Source organism: Numida meleagris, chromosome Z (genome assembly GCF_002078875.1).
Source record: "Numida meleagris isolate 19003 breed g44 Domestic line chromosome Z, NumMel1.0, whole genome shotgun sequence".
NCBI lineage: Eukaryota > Metazoa > Chordata > Aves > Galliformes > Numididae > Numida > Numida meleagris.
Window position 1 is genome coordinate 48298221 of NC_034438.1, and position 18979 is coordinate 48317199.

Genomic DNA, 18979 nt, shown 5'->3' on the forward strand with positions numbered 1-18979 from the left:
CTCTTTAGAATTAAACTTGGAAGATTTTGGCAGGGCTGATTTTTGTCTCATTGAGGTTTTGGAACTCCTGTGACACAGAATTAATGTGCTCCCTCCTTCCCTCAAAACTAGTATGGAGGAGCTGATGCATTCAGTGGGGTCCGAGGACTGGATCAGGTCTGTGGCTTAATATAAACATGTACAAAACCTGCAGTGAATCTATTTTGTGAAGAATCTATTGCTAATTTTCTTTTCCTAGGGCCAAGTGTTTGTTTAGAAGACTGTTCTTTCAAGAAAACCAAAATGTTTGCAGCAGTGTTTACTTCTCCACTTACTGACCTTTTTTCCTGTATTTCTCATGTATTTCTTAAGCAACTATATCTATTTCGCTTGTATGCTTTTATGTGTACGCATATATACAGATAATATATATAAACAATAATATGAAAAGGTCCCATTAGTTAAACTTCTATAAAAAATAATACTTTTATGTTAAAAGCTCTAGTTATTGTGATTATAAAAAAACTTATTCTGTCAGACTAAAACATAAATAATTTTAGCTTTGCTGTAAAATCAATTTTTTGCTATATAAAATGCCAGTGAAGTACCTCCTGTGCAAAGTATTATACTCACTAGATTATCATTGTCTTCAATGGGCTGAGTTGCCCAATTGTTTTTCTTGTCCTCAATGGACATAGTTATGCTACTAGCACTACGTGTCTGACTCTTTATAAAATGAAGATGAGGTTAAAGATAAATCCTATTTTAGTTGAGAGAAGTGATTATTTGCCATGCTGTTCAGGGTAGAGATGCAACTATCATCCCTTTACTTTCCCTTCCCTGCTGTGCGCAGTTCCTCTCCTTTCTGTTAAATGGATGTGCATTAGAGAAGACACATTCCCACTGAAATCTTTACTATTGAAGAAAACAGGAGAAGGAGCCATTCTTCACAAATGTGCTCCAGATTTCATGTGGAAATACGTGAGCTTTTTAGAAAAGAAGCATTTTGGTTTGCAACCAAAATCCTTTGAATGCAAAATACTCCTACCAAATGTTCATTTTCACTGGAGATTTTCCAAACTATATGTCATCCTATATTATCGTTGCCTTCTTCTTCTCGGAGTGAGGATAATGCCTTTTCAAGTAGCTTTGCAGTTACCTGGCACCTAATTCTGTGGAATGGTCCACACTTGCTTTGAGGGGTGTTTTGAGGCTGCTATGCACTCACAGACACTTGAACTTATTTCTGCCCTGCCAAAACTCACTGATGCTTCTCATCATAAAAAACAGCATTGTTACTATCCAAATTATTTAATGTCTTACAAGTTTTACAGAGATGTACAATTTGTACTGTTCATACATTCCACAAAGTGCTTGTGTACACTACTTTGTATTGTGTGCTAATATGTACATGTAAATCTGTACTGCATCCTTATAAATACATGGTGATATTAAAAGCAACCATACATTCTGTGAAGAAGTCAGCATTGTAAATCATACACAAATAAAACAGCAACAGAAGGTCCCATGAAATTGGTCTACCTTCCACAACTGAATGTCAGGCTCAAGAAAAAAGATACTGAAATAATAATTTTCTGAGGGGTGAAAAAGAATAGTAAAAGTAACTTATTTTCCTTTGCTATGTAATAAAAAAAAAAAACAGTTTTGTTTTTTTCTTATGTCAACAGTTTACAGGCGTTCAGCCCAGTTCTGTGACGAATGGGACAGGGGACCCATGGGCCCACGCCCCGGGAAAAGGGGAAAACAGTAAGGAGATGGCCCTGAGAGCAAAGAACAGCGGCAACAATCTGAGGAGAAACAAACTAATTTACTAAATAAGATATCGGAATGCAAAACAACACACTATAATACAATATAATTACAATTTAAGCTGATAAATCCAATACAGAGAATGTCCCAAAATCAAGGTAGGCCTTTCTCTACTACCGACGATAAGACGGCTGGAGAGCGAGGTGCTGCCAAGACGAGAGATGGCAGAAAAAGGGACGAGGTCTCGTGATCTGCAAGTTTTTATCTTTTCCCTCTGGCCGGAAATGGTAACAGAGGAGCAAAGTCCCCTAGGGAATGTAGTAGTCCTTCTCTTCTGAGAACCAGGTACATACACAACATGATGTTATGATGTGGAGTACCAATAACTGAAAATCATAAAACCATGATATCTTATTTACTGATGTTTTTGTTTCAGATTAGAAACATAAGTAGAGACTGTGTATGCACATTGAATGCTAAAATGGATTCATTTGACTCACTTTAACTGGAGTTTCGAAAAAAAAATTCTTCCAGCTGTGCACACAGATTACTTGATCACTGTGATCTTTTTTGACATAAACATCAGTGAAAATGACAATGATTTCAGTGCATCTGTATTTGAATTGAATTTTTATATAGGCTTTAAGAGACTGACCTGAAGTACACCTGAACATACAGATTTTCAGAAATGGAAAAAAAACAAAACCTAAAAACAGAGTAGAAACAATGTATGTAATTTGCTCTATGAAAATTGCCAATATGTTTCTTCAATCCTGTTCTGCCTTGATCCCAGTCCAAAAGGAGGTAAAATAAACAGGTTGTGTATTACCGGCCATATGTCAGAAGTGCTTAGCATTCCCGATTAGAGTCATAATTTTAGAAGTACTTAGCTGTCACTTAGGTATCCAGATAGTTGGCCAGATTTCTAAAATGCCTTGCACGTGAAGCACTGAGTTCTCTGGAATATGTGATTTCTGTTGTGGATTGTAACATCTTGAAATCCTGTCAGTAGGTTTTTTTTGAATGGTTTTTTCCAATACTTTTTCCTGTTGTTATTTTGTGGGTGTGCGGTTTTTTTTTAATATGCAAATTGAAAATTCTTATCAACACAAACCCCATTTCTCCTCTAACATAATCATGAGCTAAGATTGTCTGGTATTGTTAGCTATTCCTTCCTTTTAATGCAAAAGAGCAACTCTTAGTTTAGAAACACATTAAAGAGTGATTGTAGTGTTGATGTCAATGGAAACTGACTTGAAAGTGCCAGGTTTCTTTTACATTCAACTATTGTTTTAAAAAGCTATCTCTCAAGAGCAAGTGTATCTCTCTAGACAGGTTATGCTTTAATCAGGCAGAAGCAGTCTCAATGGGGAGACAAATAGTGGGGATTGCTGGAGTACTGGATTGTCTTGGCTTTTTATTGGGTGATGCTGTGCTCCTCAGAGGTGACGGGGGAAGAGCTGTGAGCTCTCTCCCTTGCCACAGAGGTACTCCACAGCTCTATAGGAGGCTTTCCTGTCAGGGTTTTGTCATATGTTGTGTAGCATATCCTCACATTCAGCTGAAAGCATTCTTTTTTTCTTTCTAATTTTTCTTTTTTTCTGTGAACTCACAGATAGGTGTTTTATCAGCAGTATGAAGTGTGAAAATTGTTAAGAAGTACCATTAAAGAAACATCTCAGTCATGAGCTTCTAATGAATGTGACCTGTGGATACAACCATAGAAACCTCCTTTCCTCCCAGTAAAATGCAGACAATTATTTTAATTCAAGCTGGTGGAGACTTGTCTTTACAGACGCCATTACCTTTCATTGGAGGTGGCTCCCACGTGTCACTGCTTAGGTTTGGGCTGAAAGGCAGACCTAATGAAGGAGCTTTCAAGCCCTTGGTACAGCTGTGGCTCTTGCTCTCCCTGCTGTGCTGCATAGCACACTGGCCATTTGTTGGCAAGTTCATATTTCATACAGCAGGAAATTGAGATGATTGAACAGACAGGAGAAGAGTTTTATTTGCAGTAGCCTGGGTATCCCTAGACTCTGATTTGGCATAAAACATCTGCTTCACGATCTGTTTCAAGGCCAGTTCCTTTCCGCCGACAAAGGTTATGACTTCAGGCAAGCTGTGCCTTCGCTGGCAGGGGAAGATTTGCCTGAAGACTTGATTTAGTCAGAATCAAAGCATCCTGCCACAGAAATCCTTTTTTCAATTACTGCGGAAAGGCAGCCAGACGGTAAATGTATTAACATATTAAATAGTAAGTAAAGGAGGCTGCTGACTTCTGCTGCATGGGTTTTTGTGAAAAGTTGATATAAACAATGCCTGTGTATGTGTGTCCATACGTGGCTAGGAATAAACATCCTGTATTACTCTGATAGTAAGAGATGTGACAGATACTCTAGATGTTCCTGCTTCTCTCTGCTGCAACAGTGGAGTCTATGTGTACATCTGTTGGTTTCAACAACAGTTTATGCATATTTTCAATTTGCAGAGTTAATTGATGTAATATTGATGCAGCTTCTGTTAAAGTCCTAGGAAATAGGCCTATGATGCAGTATTTCTGAATAAATTGATGCATTACATCTTCTTTGTATTCATCGTGGGGATCTAATTTCATTTTTTTTTTGTCTCCTACCAAAAGTCAATTTTTGAAAGACTGATAAAGATTTTTTGCAGGAGTGTGATCTTGATCCACGCTGACACAATTAGAAAACAAATCCATGTTCCTTCTTGCAATAACAAAGATAGCTTCAACCTTCATTAGAGTGAGTAGCATATTTATCATCTATGTGCTTCACTACCATTGATGCACAGTCTCCATAACATATGGCTATTTCTCATCCTCAAAAATAGAAAAAAAAAATCCTTTCTCTAGCTTAAAAAAAAAAAAAAGATTGAATATTTGCATATCTCCAAGGAGCCATGCGGGTTAAACTCTGCATTCATCTTCTGCAGTTCTTAGGCCGCTTTTGGTTTAAGAGTAAGAACTATTGCTTTTATGAAGTGCCTTTTTCTATAAAGTCAAAACCTCACAGCAGTGCACAGAAAGCCAGTGGTATAAAGGAGCTAAGTAGAGTCTTTAATAGAGAGAGCTAGGTTGTAAGTGTTTTTGTTCCTACAGAGCAGATAGATTTGGTTCCATCTGTTCCATATTCATAACAAAGAAGCTCACTTGCAGGAGGACTGACTTCCTGGGAGTAGCATGGTAATGATCTTTTCACCACAGATTGAAAGGATCTGAAAATGGTCACTTCAGCTCAGCAGAAAGCAGCCAGCACTGATAGTGCTTCAAGCCTGATATTTTTCTGCAGCTCTCTTTCAAGATTCACATTTTTCTGAAAAAAGCAAAACAAAAACATAAACCTTGATCTCCCCTTCCTGCCCCCTGAGTCAGTTCTCCTCCTGAGGAGTTCAGGATGTTTTCTCAAACAAAAATGGAGTGGCATGTTACAAATACAGGGTCAGTTTTTTCTTTTTTTCTTTTTTTCTTTTTTTTCTTTTTTCTTTTTCTTTATCTTAGTATTAAAAGGCAGAAGTGAAGAATAATTTACAGCCAGTCTGGTTTCTGTTTCCTGAACTTTTTTCATGATCTTGTCTTTCTCAGCAAGAAGGTTCTGTGAATGGGAAATCTGAAGTCCACAAAATGTGTGTGAAAGTTCCTTGCTGAGTTTCATAATTAGGATGCTCCAGTGCCAGCTTTGATTACACACCTCGTAGGCTTTCAAAAAAACATCCAGCTTGATCCAAGGAAAAAAAAATGTTCTTGTCTCTGCAGGATATTTCACAAGGGGAGAACAGAAAAATGTGGGAGTGTACCACTAATACTCTTGCTTAGCTAAAAAACAGATTATCCGGTGACCCTTAGAAGGTGAACTGCAAGTTCACTGAGATCTTAAAAATTAACACAGAGAGGGAAGGATTTTTCTTTGCTACTGTCTCTGCACAGCCCCAGAAAGAGGATACAGGATTGACATGGGTTTACTGTTGTCCTGGCTGGAAATCCAGCGGGGTGCACTAGGCCCTGCTGCCCCATGCTCCCAGGTGTGCGGTGCCTGAAGCATAGGCAGGCTGTAGGCATGTGTGTCAAACTCACGTGTATTTGCAGATTTGTTGATTTCCCTTGATCCAAAAGCAAGATGTTTGGTCTCAGACCGTTGCTTTCTGTTAGGTTTGGCTGGGAGTTTTTTTGAACACTGTTTCACTGCAGTAACTTAAGGAGTAAATAGCTGCATTTACAGTGTCTCTTCTCCTAGCTAAGGTAAATGGGATTGTATCCAGGCTTCTGTGGAGAAACTCAGAACACTGGCCCCTCTTTTGAATGTGAAGGAAAGATGAACATGGTATGCAGGAGCATGCAGCTCTGTGCAGGTATCAGAACTGCATCTAACACAGGTATTTCTGGCATGGGCTATCCAGAGACTGGGATGCAAATATAAGCAGATCCCCCTGGTTGCAGAAAATGGATAGGTTGTGCTCTTCACTAACAGGATTGCTCTAGTGTGACCAGGCTTGAGGTATTTACCTGCAGAGGTGGGAAGATACCACATTAGGCACTTGAATGGAGCAGTGATGGATGCTGTGTGATTAAGAGTAGTTAATTTGATAGAGGTTTTTTCCACCTCTTTAAAGTGAAATAAGTGTCAGAAAGAAGGTGTAAAGTAAGTGGTTTCATGTTATCCCGTATGTTTTCTGTATGTATGTATGATCTTAGATGCACAGAGGAGGCACCATTTGATGCTGCTCACAACTTGAGTTATGCAAGTTCTTAGTTGGTTATCAGGTACAGGGTCAAGGAGCAAGCTTATGGTGAGGAGGTGCTGGACAACATCAGAAAGTATTGGGTGAAAAAGTAGAGACAAGAGTCTGCTTATGAAGTCTGTTAGCGATGAATAAGTACATTTCTGGAAGAGCAATGGAGAAATGCTTCTGTTCTGAGAGAGCTACTGTTGCAGCAGTCAGGAAAATAAAAGATCACAACGTACCTGTACTGCTCAACAGTGTGGTGAGATACTCACTGCTTTTAGGAGCTGGTTTCCAAACCTCATGGGGTTTTGAATCCCATTTGTGGAAGAATGAACACATATGTATCTAATTTTGAGTTCAGCTGGGAATGATCATTGGAAAAAGGGCTAAACATCCTGTGGTATACATTAATTTAAGAAAAAAAATAGCTCAGAAGGAAATAATTTGTGGCAGAGTAAAATGAAAAGTTAGCTATCACATGGGCATTTCAAACTTTCCCACAGTCATAGACACTCCACAGTCCTTTTCCAGTATAGTTAAGACATTCTTATTCCTGATGAGGAAGAAGCTTTCCTTGATGAGGGAGCAGGAACACTCAACATAGGTGGGCTTTTTCAAATACGTATTTCAAAGCATGTGTGTGACCTGTGGCAATGAATCCCATCTCAATAAGTGAAAGAAGCAGGGAACTGGAAGCTGAAAATCTGCTACAACCTAATAAACTATACAAATTCCAGTTAAAGAGAAAAATTCAGCTTAATGTGTTCCAGAGTTTTTTGAGGTGAAGGTGGCAAGTCCAAAGGCTAAAGAATTCTTTTTAAGGACTAGCAGACAATTTTCTTCCTCATATGGCAGAGTTCAGTAGTCCCTGTGTATAACTTGAACAAACAGGCAGCTCGGCTGATATACTGTTATTAATATAGTGCTTGCATCTCTGATTTTTTTAGTACTCAGTCACAACCTTGGACCCCGTGTAGTAGGTGTAATGAGACAGAAGGTCTCTGCCCTGAGAATATTTATTTGCCAAAAATAGGCTTGAGTTACAGTGGACTATCACATGCTTTACAAATTTCACCTTTTCTACTTCATATCTGTTTTTAATCCTGCTCAAATTTGGATTAATCTCTGTAAAAGTCAACTGTGCACATGAAGGCATTTTTTTGTGACAGCTCTGCCAAGCTGTTGTTAGACCTTTGCCAACAGGAAAGGGCCTTCAGAAAGATGTTGAGCAATGGTATTCTCTCTAAGCAGTGCATCTGCATAGTTTCGGACAGGCATGTGCACACAAACAGGTTCAAACCTGCATTATTCTCACTGTTCCTCTTCATTTTAAATAACAAGAAAATACAACCCACAATCTGTGCTTTTTTTCCAAATTTCCCTCGAGCCTCAGGCAGCTTCTTATACATGTCTTCCTTTATGTCTGTCCCCGCTTCCCCATTCATTAGAAAGACATAAACAAAGAGTTTTGTTACTTTGATTAGGTGAGTCAGCAGAAGTAACTTCATGTCCTTGTACTTGTCACACTCCTAGCACAATACAGCATTCATAATTACTTATTTATTTTTATGAACTGACAGAATTTACAAGCATAGCACGGGGAAGCTAGAAATGTTTCTAAATATTTTAAAGGTGCTGGCGCCCGTGAAAATGAAGTAGAATGGAATGCTCATCTCAGATTTAATTATAGTGTCAGCAGTGGTGAAGCTAGACATGGGTAATATGAAGTCCATTAAAGTATATGAGGTTTAGTAACATAATACAATACCCACAAATTCCATGTGGCTGAACATGTTGCTTTAAAGATCAAAAAGAGGAGGTAATTACTAACAAGGCTATAATGTCTCTTCAAAGGATTTACTTACATCTAGTTCTTAGAGATGGAAATTAGCAAAATGGATAGCCTGCTTGAAGAAAAACATTTTATTTCTAGTGATACCAAGGGAAAATCAAAGCACAAAAGTGCCTAGGAAAAGTATGAGGAGGATATCTTTTTCTCTAAGTGCTCTATTTGATAGTACTAACTTGTTTTATTAGCAATTTACTCTAATACAGTCTTAATGTTGTACAATAACTGTATTTGTTTTTGTTGATGCCACTGAAAGCAGAAATGAGATCCGAGATTTTTTATTTCATTCCAGTTAATAACAGTGTTGGCTTATTGCAATAGAAGAGTATGACATCAGCCATCTATATTGTGCTAGTGTGGAAATACTAGCCCTTATTTTATTGTATGTAAAGGAGTTTGCATTTATGAAAGAGAAACTTTCTTATATGAAAGGCGTGAACAGTTATGATCTATTCTTCATCTCTCCTTCCTTATATTTCACAGGAGCTATGTACAACTAAAAGTCCATTCAAAGTAGGATATGTCTTTCATTTATTTCCAGCTTAGCTTTGTTTGTTCTTTAATGAGGAGAAACATGGCAGAGGCAAGACAGATTCACTGGGAAGCCCTGACTGCAGTTAAATAAAAGCTGTGTCCCACTTTGCAAACAAACATAACTGTTCGTACTTTATGAAAAAAAAGTCTTTCCAAAGGACTGCTGAGGTAGGTTCTTGTGTTGGTCCACAGTTTGGTTCAGAGGAGAGGCTCAGACAAATTTTGTGGGGTTTTTTTTTGCAGCTGAAATGTGTGCTTCATTATTCTGCTGCTGTGAAGTATATAGGGTGCACCACATTGATTCTGTGTTTTCCTTAACTCAACTGGACTCTGCAACTTGGTAGGACAGATAATAGTATGACTGTAATAAACATTTGGACTGGATCCAAACTGGTGCTGACTGCCTTGTCTGAGCCCTCAGCTTCTGCTCACCTCTGGTGCCTAGGACTGTGAAGGGCTGGGCCTTGGCCTCATTGAAGTTCTGCGCTGAAAAGTCTGACTCTCTATAACTACCTGAAGGGAGGTTGCAGTGAGCTGGGGGTCAGCCTCTTCTCTCATGTAACTAGTGACAGGACGAGGGGTAACGGCTTCAAGTTGCGCCAGGGGAGATTTAGGCTGGACATTAGGAAATACTACTTTTCTGAAAGAGTGGTCAGGCGCTGGAACGGGCTGCCCAGGGAGGTGGTGGAGTCACCGTCCCTGGAGGTGTTCAAGAAACGTTTAGATATAGCGTTGAGAGACATGGTTTAGTGGGGTTATTGGTGGTAGGTGGATGGTTGGACTAGGTGATCTTGTAGGTCTTTTCCAACCTAGCTAATTCTATGATTCTATGATTCTATGACTCAAGTACATCACCCCAGCCAGTGAAGAAGTATTGTCATTAAATCTGGAGCAGCTAAGGGTCCTTTTTAAGATGCATACAGAGTTAGACCATGCTAAGTCCCCTAAAAGAAAAAATACTGGCTAGGTGGTTTAATTTACGATAGTATGTTAATACCCACTTAATTAAACTGGAAATACATGGTTTACACCTCTTTTCATGCTGGATTTGATGCTTTTGTGTGTGTGTGTGTGTGTGTGTGTGTGTGTGTGTGGTTTTAATGTGAAATTTACTTTCAGACTGTGCTGCCTTCAACCAGATATATAAGCTGCAGTGGATTATAAACTACAAGAAAAAATTATGTTCTTCTTGGCTAAGCGATTGCAGTGGGACAGTTGATTCAGCATTAAAGGCTAATGCAGAGACTATGTATTACTTTCTTCTAAGAACTCAGTAAAATAGCATTTATCTGACAAGTCATTTGCATGTGCTAGGCTACTTTTAGGGTATTTCAAATACAGTCACTTTATTATAAACCATAATAACCCAGTATTTCTATACTAGTGCAAATGTAGAGCGAATTAATCATAAGACATTAGAAAATAAAAGTAATATTTCATGTTTGTTGTGCATGTAGTTTTGCTGGGTCTTTTTCTCCATTGCCATATGCTTTGGAATTTATGTTTTTCCTAAAATTCAGAACGTCCCTCCCTGCATGCATGTGTATGTATCTATGCACAGATATGAGTACAGAAACATGGCATGATTGCTTTAAGCTTCACTTCGTGTAGATGCAGTTGAGCAGGAAGAAAGGAGTAGACCAAAATGTTCATTTATGCACCCTTGTAATACATTTGATTTCAAAACTTAATTTGCAAAGACTAGCATTGTAGTACTTCTGCATCTGTTAACCATAGGCAATAAGTATGAGCTGTGGCCTTGTATTTACTTATGCATTTATTTTCCTGAGTAGGTAATTTTTCTTATTTTTTAATTGTTCTTGGTGATCCTAGATCAGGTTCATTTCCAGGTGAGACTGTCTCTCTGTCTGATTGCTTGAGATTTCTGAGAATGTAATTTACTATGTAACTTTTTTTCTGCAATTTCATTTTCTGATGGCTAAATGTAGAGAGATGGTGGACAAGATGTTTGGCGGCAGCAGATATTCAAATAAATTTAGTCACAATTTACTCATGATGTGTATTTGATCATTACATCTGTTGAATGAGTAAGTCATTGTCAATGGTTTATGGGCGTTCGGCCCGGCTCCATGACAAAGGGGACGGGAGACCCACGGGCCCACCGGGAAAAGGGAAAAGGGGAAAAGGGTAAGGAGATGGCCCTGAGAGCAAAGAACAGCGGCAACAATCTGAGGAGAAACAAACTAATTTACTAAATAAGATATCGGAATGCAAAACAACACACTATAATACAATATAATTACAATTTAAGCTGATAAATCCAATACAGAGAGAGAGAATGTCCCAAAATCAAGGTAGGCCTTACTCTACTACCGACGATAAGACGGCTGGAGACCGAGGTGCTGCCAAGACGAGAGATGGCAGAAAAAGGGACGAGGTCTCGTGATCTGCAAGTTTTTGTACTGCGAGCTTTTATCTTTTCCCTCCGGCTGGAAAATGGTAACAGAGGAGCAAAGTACCGTGGGGACTGTAGTAGTCCTTCTCTTCTGAGAACCAGGTACATTCACTACATGATGTTATGATGTGGAGTACCAATGACCGAAAATCATAAAACCATGACAGTCATGGATGCTCAATATTTAAATTTTCCCAGACTTAAGTCATGTTTATACTATCAGAACAAAGCTTTTGCAAGTATGTTGGAATGAAGAACAGATAGGCAGAGACCGTTTTCTTAAGTTAAACTCATGGGCTGGTGAAGGCTGGGATTTCTATAACGCTACTATTTATCTGTTTTTGAGTTTTGATTTTAACACTTACAGGGAGAAGATCATCTGTAAATCCTTCCAGATAGATTCTTTTTTAATTAATAAATTTGAAGTCCCCTTTGCTGTCCATACATATGGGTCTGACTTTATGTATGCGCACAATGGAGTGTTTTATTGATTCATTAAATTCTAGCTGACTTTTTCAGTTGTACCATTTATGCAAATTTGCAACTTTTTTTCAATCTACACAGTGAGATGAATATTAATAACTAATTCTGCATTTACCTGGCTAATTTGCATACATTTGTGTTGTATGGTAAATCACATGAAAACCTACAGGGAAAGGCTCAGCTCTTCTAACAACTAATAGGCTACTTTTTCTTTTCACTTGCACAAATTGAGAAATATTGCCTGTGGCAAACATAATATAAAACTGCATTTTTAATGCTCTCACACATACTCATTTCTTTACAAAGAAAGGAGCAGATGACTGTTCTTAAAAATAAAACTTTCTAAAGCTCTGTAGCTGACACAGGATATTGAATGCTAAAACATTGCTAGTTGGTGGAATTATGATTTGCAGGTTATATAAGGTTACATGGATATTGGATTTGAATAATGGGAGTGGGATTGTGCCTTAAAGGGCTGGAGGCATATCACAGCTGTAAATGTTTTCTCATGAGGATACTGTCTGTAGCATACTAGACAAAGAGAGTGGAAGGGCTGTGTAAACATGAGTTTCTGCTTTACAGAAGACAGTGTCCTGTCTGGGGTTGTTTCAGGTTCTCTCTTCATGGTGGTGACAAAAGCTACAAGTGCAATCCTTTTGATAGGGCAGTCAGTGTTAAGTGTCTGGTCTAGCTGCATGCATGTGACATCTCTTTTAGTGCACTGGGGAAAAGCTCAAAATTAACTCTCCGTCAGCTTCACTGATATTTCTGTTGTGTGCTTGTGGTTTGGAAGGACATATCAGTGCTACGAATTTGTATAGCACACAGATGATGCTGGTAGGAGTCCATCTGCAAGGAACTGAGGAGAGATTTCTGTGAGATCTCTCAGGTCTTCTCTACAAGGAGACTAACCCAGTTTATTGGCCGTCTTAGGAGAGAGTAGAATAAATAAAACATTCACTTAAGGAGAAACTGATAGAAATTACAGCTCTCAAAAATGTAGAGAGAAATGAACAGGCCTGTCTCCACAGTATTTAACAGACACTGTTTTATAATCCTTCAAAGAACATTCCAAGTGAACTGGTAATTGAAATGTGAAAAACAAAATAGTGAGAGAAATTATACTCCTTTGCCAGCATAACCCCTGTACTAAAATGAAGATGCCATGTGAGTGACGCAGATAAATGAAGCATTATTTGTACACTGAATGGTTCCAGTTTTGCTGTCTAATAGGGCCCACAGCGGGTTGTGGCTTGAATATTAAATGTATTTGTAATGTTAAATGAGGATTTGAATTGCACTCATGAATTAATTTTTTCAATCAGCACTTGCATTTCAGTAAAAGGTGCAATGTTATAATTAGCAAGCTAAGAATGAATGAGGAGACAAGCAGAGAAAACTGCTGATAAAATGTGAATATCAGTAAATAGGATGGTTGAGACACTATTTATATGTCACATCCAAGTAACTTGTTCTTCAGGTAGAAAGTGAGCCTTATATAGGTGCCAGCCAAACTACTGTCTCAGGAAAGAAAACTATTATTTGTGGCTTTTGTCACATGACTAGCAGGAACTGATAACCTTGTTACTTTTAAAATTTTCATACCTTTTCTTTTTTGTACATTTACTTTTTAATTAGCCTACTTAGTAACCTGATTGAGTCATATCCTGATGATTCCTTTAAAGATATTTTACAGTTTGACATAACAATTTAACTGAAAAAAATCTGTTGCCAGGAAAAAAAACAACCAACTCTTTTCTACGTATATTGCTTTTTCTTTTGTGTCTGTGGGTCTCCAGTAGTTATTAAATAACTGTTAAGCCTTACTGGCCTGAGGAGGACTTAATTTTTTATTTATATCTAATATATTAATGTTGTATTGTGTTTTGTAGGAGAAAACTGCTTGGAAGGGAGATAGATATTTTTTTTCACATTTAAATATAGCTAACAAATACTGAAATATTTATGGTTTGGCTCTAGATGAGGCGAGAATAATTTTCTTCACTCCCTTTCCTTACAGGGTATAAAAATGGTAGCCAGTTCAGAGAAAAAAAAAATTCTAATTTATCATTTAGTGCCATTTTCTGATTCAACTTGGCTCTAGTCCTACATGTAGTAGTTCAGTCTATGTATTTTTTTCTAGTTTAACTGATGAATATAGAATTTTCATCGCAAGAATACAGAGATCATGACTTGAATTTCTTCTAAATCGTGACTTTTTTGTGATTTCTGAGATGTTTTCACATGTCGTTTGATTTCAGGGAGATTTTTACTGTGCACTTCCTTCTATCCAAGACTGTGTGTAATCATGAAGTCTAAAACATGATAAGGCAGACCCAAGAGATTCCCATGAAGTTGCTGTTAGGGGCAGGGTGGAGGGAGTTAAACATCATAGGAATTAGAATGAAATCATAGGAACTAACAACACTGCAGAGTTCCTCTTCCGTTTTTCTTTGTCATTCTTACTGACACAAAGTAAACTAGTCAAACTTTTTCAATTATTTAATCATTCATCAAGAAAAGAGGATATAACCTCTTCTACTCCTTATAAGGGATCTTTTCTCAAAGAGTTCTTTTATTTGTGCAGCAAAATTTCATTTGCCTTTTTTTTTTCCTTAGGAATTTCAATTTTTGAAAGAGAAAATGTTACTTGGGACAGTTTCCATTAGCATTGGAGATTTCCTACTCTCGGAGCTGGCCTCTATTTTATAGCTAATATCACCTTTAAAGGGGACAAATAGAAAAGCCTAATGCCAAACCCTTAGAGGCTAACTTGGTTTTGTGCTGAGAGGGGAATGAAATTTCTTTTTGTACAGGTGAAGAAAGGACATTTTCTTACAGCATAGCTAATTTCAGTAGAATAAATATAACAACAGCAGCAAGAGGTTTAGCTGGGAGGGAACTTTAACAGACCCCCGCAGACAAGGGGCTGTTTCTTTCTCCTTTACAGCATTCAGAAATATTTCACTCTGCAAGCATGCAAAAGTCATAGGGAATTTGCCAGACTCCACTGCACTGGAAACCCATCATTCTTGGAAAGTAAAACACCTTAAAACCACTGAACATTCTGCTGATATTAATAGACCTAACCTTAGGTCTAGAAGTAAAGACTTGAATTTTTCAGTTTGAACTGATTCCTGAATTTTCCTTTTAAGCATCAGTTTTTGCGAGATCCTAGCCACATCATTACTTCTGTTCCAGAAAAAAAAAAAAGCATTTGCCTTTTTTTTCATAATATGCTAATATGTGTAGTTTATCCTTTCCTATGTGTTTTTTTTTTTTTTGGTCATTTGGTGTTCCTCTGTAGTTGTTAATCAAAATGTTGGCCAGTAGGTCACCCTGATTGGGAGTTTTGTGCTATTTAGCAAAAAGTTTGTCATTAAAGCTACTTTTATGTAGAAGAATAGGACTTTAGACTTCAACTTGGGTTCAAGCTTCAAGGCATTAACTACGAAAAAACAGATTTAATGAGCACTCTTGGCTTTCCGTAGTAGAGAGCAAGTGTGATGTGCCTAAAATTCAGAAAAAAAGATATTGAGCTTGTTGCTGAAAGAGGAAGAAAAGAGAATCCTAGCTGTTGGCATTATAAACTGGATGTCATAATCTAAGAGTCAGGGTTTTCATAGGAAAGTGGTGAAAATATTGCAGAATAAACAAGACAGGGAGGAGAACAGTTCTGACAAACTGCAATGTGTGTGAGAGCAGGATTGATGACATCAGCGAACCTGACTCTGCTCTGTGAGTGATACATCTGGACTTACAGGAAATATTACAAATTGTCAGTGTTTTTGTTTAAGATGAAAAAGAGAAGGGAAGAAATAAAAAGGGATTGCAGTCACCCAGCTTGGCAAACAGGTCTTAAATTTCTCAGGAAGGCTAAAGAGGTTGCACTGTATCTCTTCATCAGCTTGTTCTTGGTCGCTGAGGCAGATGTGAGAGCAGAACAAAATGTCTCTTAATTATTTTTGTCTTAATTATTATTATTCCCTCTGAAGGAGTAAAACACTGTGGCTAAAGAGGAATCTTTCTAGTTTTATTACTTAACCATTTTTCATAAATCACTTAGAGCGCATAATTTCCTAGGAGAAGAAAAAAGCACATTATCGTACTTAACACTAAAACTGCATCAGTTTTAAGGATAATGAATTAAATGCAGCTGATAGGATTGCCGTAGGACTGTAGTTCATAATATAGCACATTCTATGCAAAGCTATGGAAGGAATGGTAGAAGACAGAGGCTTAAGCAGAGGGCAGATTTTGAAATTTTCTCCCATGGAACATGGCCAAACACCAGCTCTGTTTGCTCTTAAGTGTGTACAAATATTGGATACACATATAAACTTTATATATAGCATTCATTTTATTTTTTGCTAGGTGAACTATTATTTGATCCTGGCTATTGTAGCTAGTCAGTGGTAGTGCTAACAACATGTTCTAATAAACACCAGTGAGCCCAAACATGTTTATTTTGTGGACGTAAATGGCAGCAGGTAAATACCAAAATTAAAATGTGCCTTTGAGTAAATGTGGATCCTGATGCACTTCTGAAATTCTGAGCAAGAAGAGTTGTTTATGATAAAATTGCTGTGTATTTTCTGTTTTGACTAATGTTGGAAGTGTCGTTTCCACATTTATGTTAGTAATATGGTAATAATAGAATACTTATCTTTTGAGAAATCAACAAGTGCCTGTTTAGTCTGAGCATAGCATTTAGCCAGTTGCATATACTCAGTGAGGGCCACAGAAAGGACACAATTTCCTGACTGTGACCACAGAGTTCAAATATTGTGCCCTAAATGACACACCAGTTACTGTAAATGTCAGTAGAGGGAGTTTTTCTGACTTTGATTTACTAAGAGCCTACAGCGAAGCCAGCTGTTAACACTTCCTAACCACTTGTCATTTTGAAGGGGGGAGCATCGTTTCTACACACTTTTGTCTTTCGATTAAAAGAAGGAAACAATTTTTCAAGCGTTTCCCAACAGGTGCAGAACAAAAGCATTAGTTCTATTTGACTCTTCCTGTGCTCCTTTTATTTGTGTTCCTACTGAATTTGCTAGATCTTCTTGGTAGGAAAAAGCTCATGCCTGCCATGGAAACACATCATCAAAGTCTAAGGGAATTCATTTTAAGTTATTTGAGAAGCCCTTCAAGTGTGAGTTTGGCACGTAGACAAAGAGCATGTGTTCATATGTCTTTATGTAAATGATTTCAGCTATTTGTCACTGAGATGTAATAAAAGAAATAAAAATGGATGAAGGAGCAATAAGCAAAACAAACAAACATCTTATTGGCCCAATCATCTTTCATAAATCCAGAAGTTTCCAATAATTTCTGTTTTCTACGAAAAGCAACTTGTTGTGCCCTAGTGACTAGCTTTTTATTTGATGGAAGAGACTGCAATGAAATGAAAATAACTTTAGGTACTTCAGGCAGTATTTTCAGGTATAGCTTTTGAAGGTTTTACAAGGCTGAAATAATGTATCCACAGATTGTCTTTCACAAGCAAAAATTTGCATGCCCAAGTCAAGTAGCTTGGTATGTTTGCCTGTGATCAGGTATTTTAAGGCAAGTGTACATCCCAAAAGGAAGTTTTCACAGCAGCAATTGTTCCAGGGAAATAATAGGTGATGTTGGTAATGTTATATATATGATCTTTTGTGTAGACAACATGTTGTTCCCACATTTTTTTTTCATCCTCATACAGTAAGTATTCTTTCAGAGAAATACTTTGAATAGCAAAAGATGAGGGAGGAGAAAAATAAGGAATTAGCTGATTTGACAATGTTAGTTAACATAGGGAATCGTATTTTGACTGCAGCAAAATATGGATTTTCTCAACAAAGGCACACATAGTGGAAGAATACAGAATCTGATTTTGCGGTGGAATTTAATAGATGCATTTAATGGTGTGTATTTTTACTCTAGTGGAGTGGGTCCATATTTATATTTTTAACATTGTCAACTTTAGCATCATTTTGTCAGTTTTCTTTCATTCCATTTTGAGTTGCTGAAGTCTATGTCCTACCATTTCAGGACTAGCTTTCTTGTAAGTGATCTTAATTATTCTCAAGTGTAATTTTTCAAAGTAGACACATGCATTACAGCAGAAACCATATTAAACTACCTCTTGAGAAAAAGGTGTGAAAAGGTGAGAGGAGATAATGAAACATTGTGAATATAATTTACTTCTTTCATGAAAAATAATCGAAAAAGAGATTAGAATAAAATCTGCAGTTCTCTCGCTGTTTTTGTCTTATCTAGCTACTTTGCACACTTGAAATACTTACACGCAGAGGCTGAAATGTGGCCAGCTCTTCGAATGAAGAGTTGATAAGGGATGTTTGACTTTAAGACAAAGGATCATATGCATTTTCTCTTACTCTTCCACTTCTCTCTCATTCTTCATTTACAGCTTCTGCAATCCCAGATAATGGAAGGAGATCCTGTCTAAAGCTTAAGGTCTTTGTGCGGCCAGCGAGTAAGTTCCTTAGAATAAGCTTTTGAGGGTGGCTTTGTAGCGCATGCTTTACTGTGTGGTCTAGTTAACAGCAGAAAATCTTTTTTTTTTTTTTTTTTTTAACTGTTAAATCTTGTGTATCTGTTCTGTACAGCATTTGTGTTATTATTTTCATCGTATTTCCTTATCATTTTTCATAAAGCTTTGTTTTAATTTCATGGCGATTGCTAACTTGTTGTTTCTTAAACTGTTGTACCAATGGAAGACTGGCATTTGGATAAGTGCCACAGACTATAAAACATAAATATGCTTAATTATATACAGTAAACAGAGAGAAAAAAAAGAAAAAAACAGAAAGTACAGAGTTTAAGGGTGTCTCACTAACATATTTGGCTGTTGTCTCTATTTTTGTTATAGACAGCTGTATGAAAACTATAGGTGTTCATGATCGTGTTTTCGATGTTAACGACAAAGTAGAAAATTCATTAGAACCAGCAGGTTAGTATGCTTAGAGAATCTCTTTTAACAAATGCGTGTATCCCTCTGGTGCTTGAGTACTTTTTTTCCTCTACTCTCTGCATGCTTTGCATGGTAAAATTGCTCTGCTTTTGCTTGTTGCTAGCAGTGCTAATATCACATGTGGTATATTTCCTGTCTCCTTGTCTAATGCAAGGGAGGAAAAGTGTTGCTTTTTTGGTTGATGCAGCTTAATAAGATACAGTGTGTGCCAGAATAAATTTTCACTGGT

The 18979-nt window shown here is 37.5% G+C and overlaps 1 protein-coding gene across 2 annotated transcripts in view; it reads left to right on the top strand.

The window, feature by feature from the left end:
- The window catches only part of EFNA5 (ephrin A5), a 208005-nt gene that overhangs the window by 180224 nt on the left and 8802 nt on the right, over nt 1-18979 (top strand). The window contains exons 3-4 of one of the 2 annotated variants that reach the window (XM_021380206.1): nt 18187-18252; nt 18649-18729. In XM_021380206.1, the coding sequence (XP_021235881.1) occupies nt 18187-18252; nt 18649-18729 (147 nt within the window). The remainder of the gene's footprint in view (nt 1-18186; nt 18253-18648; nt 18730-18979) is intronic. The other variant, XM_021380207.1, reaches the window with a different exon arrangement.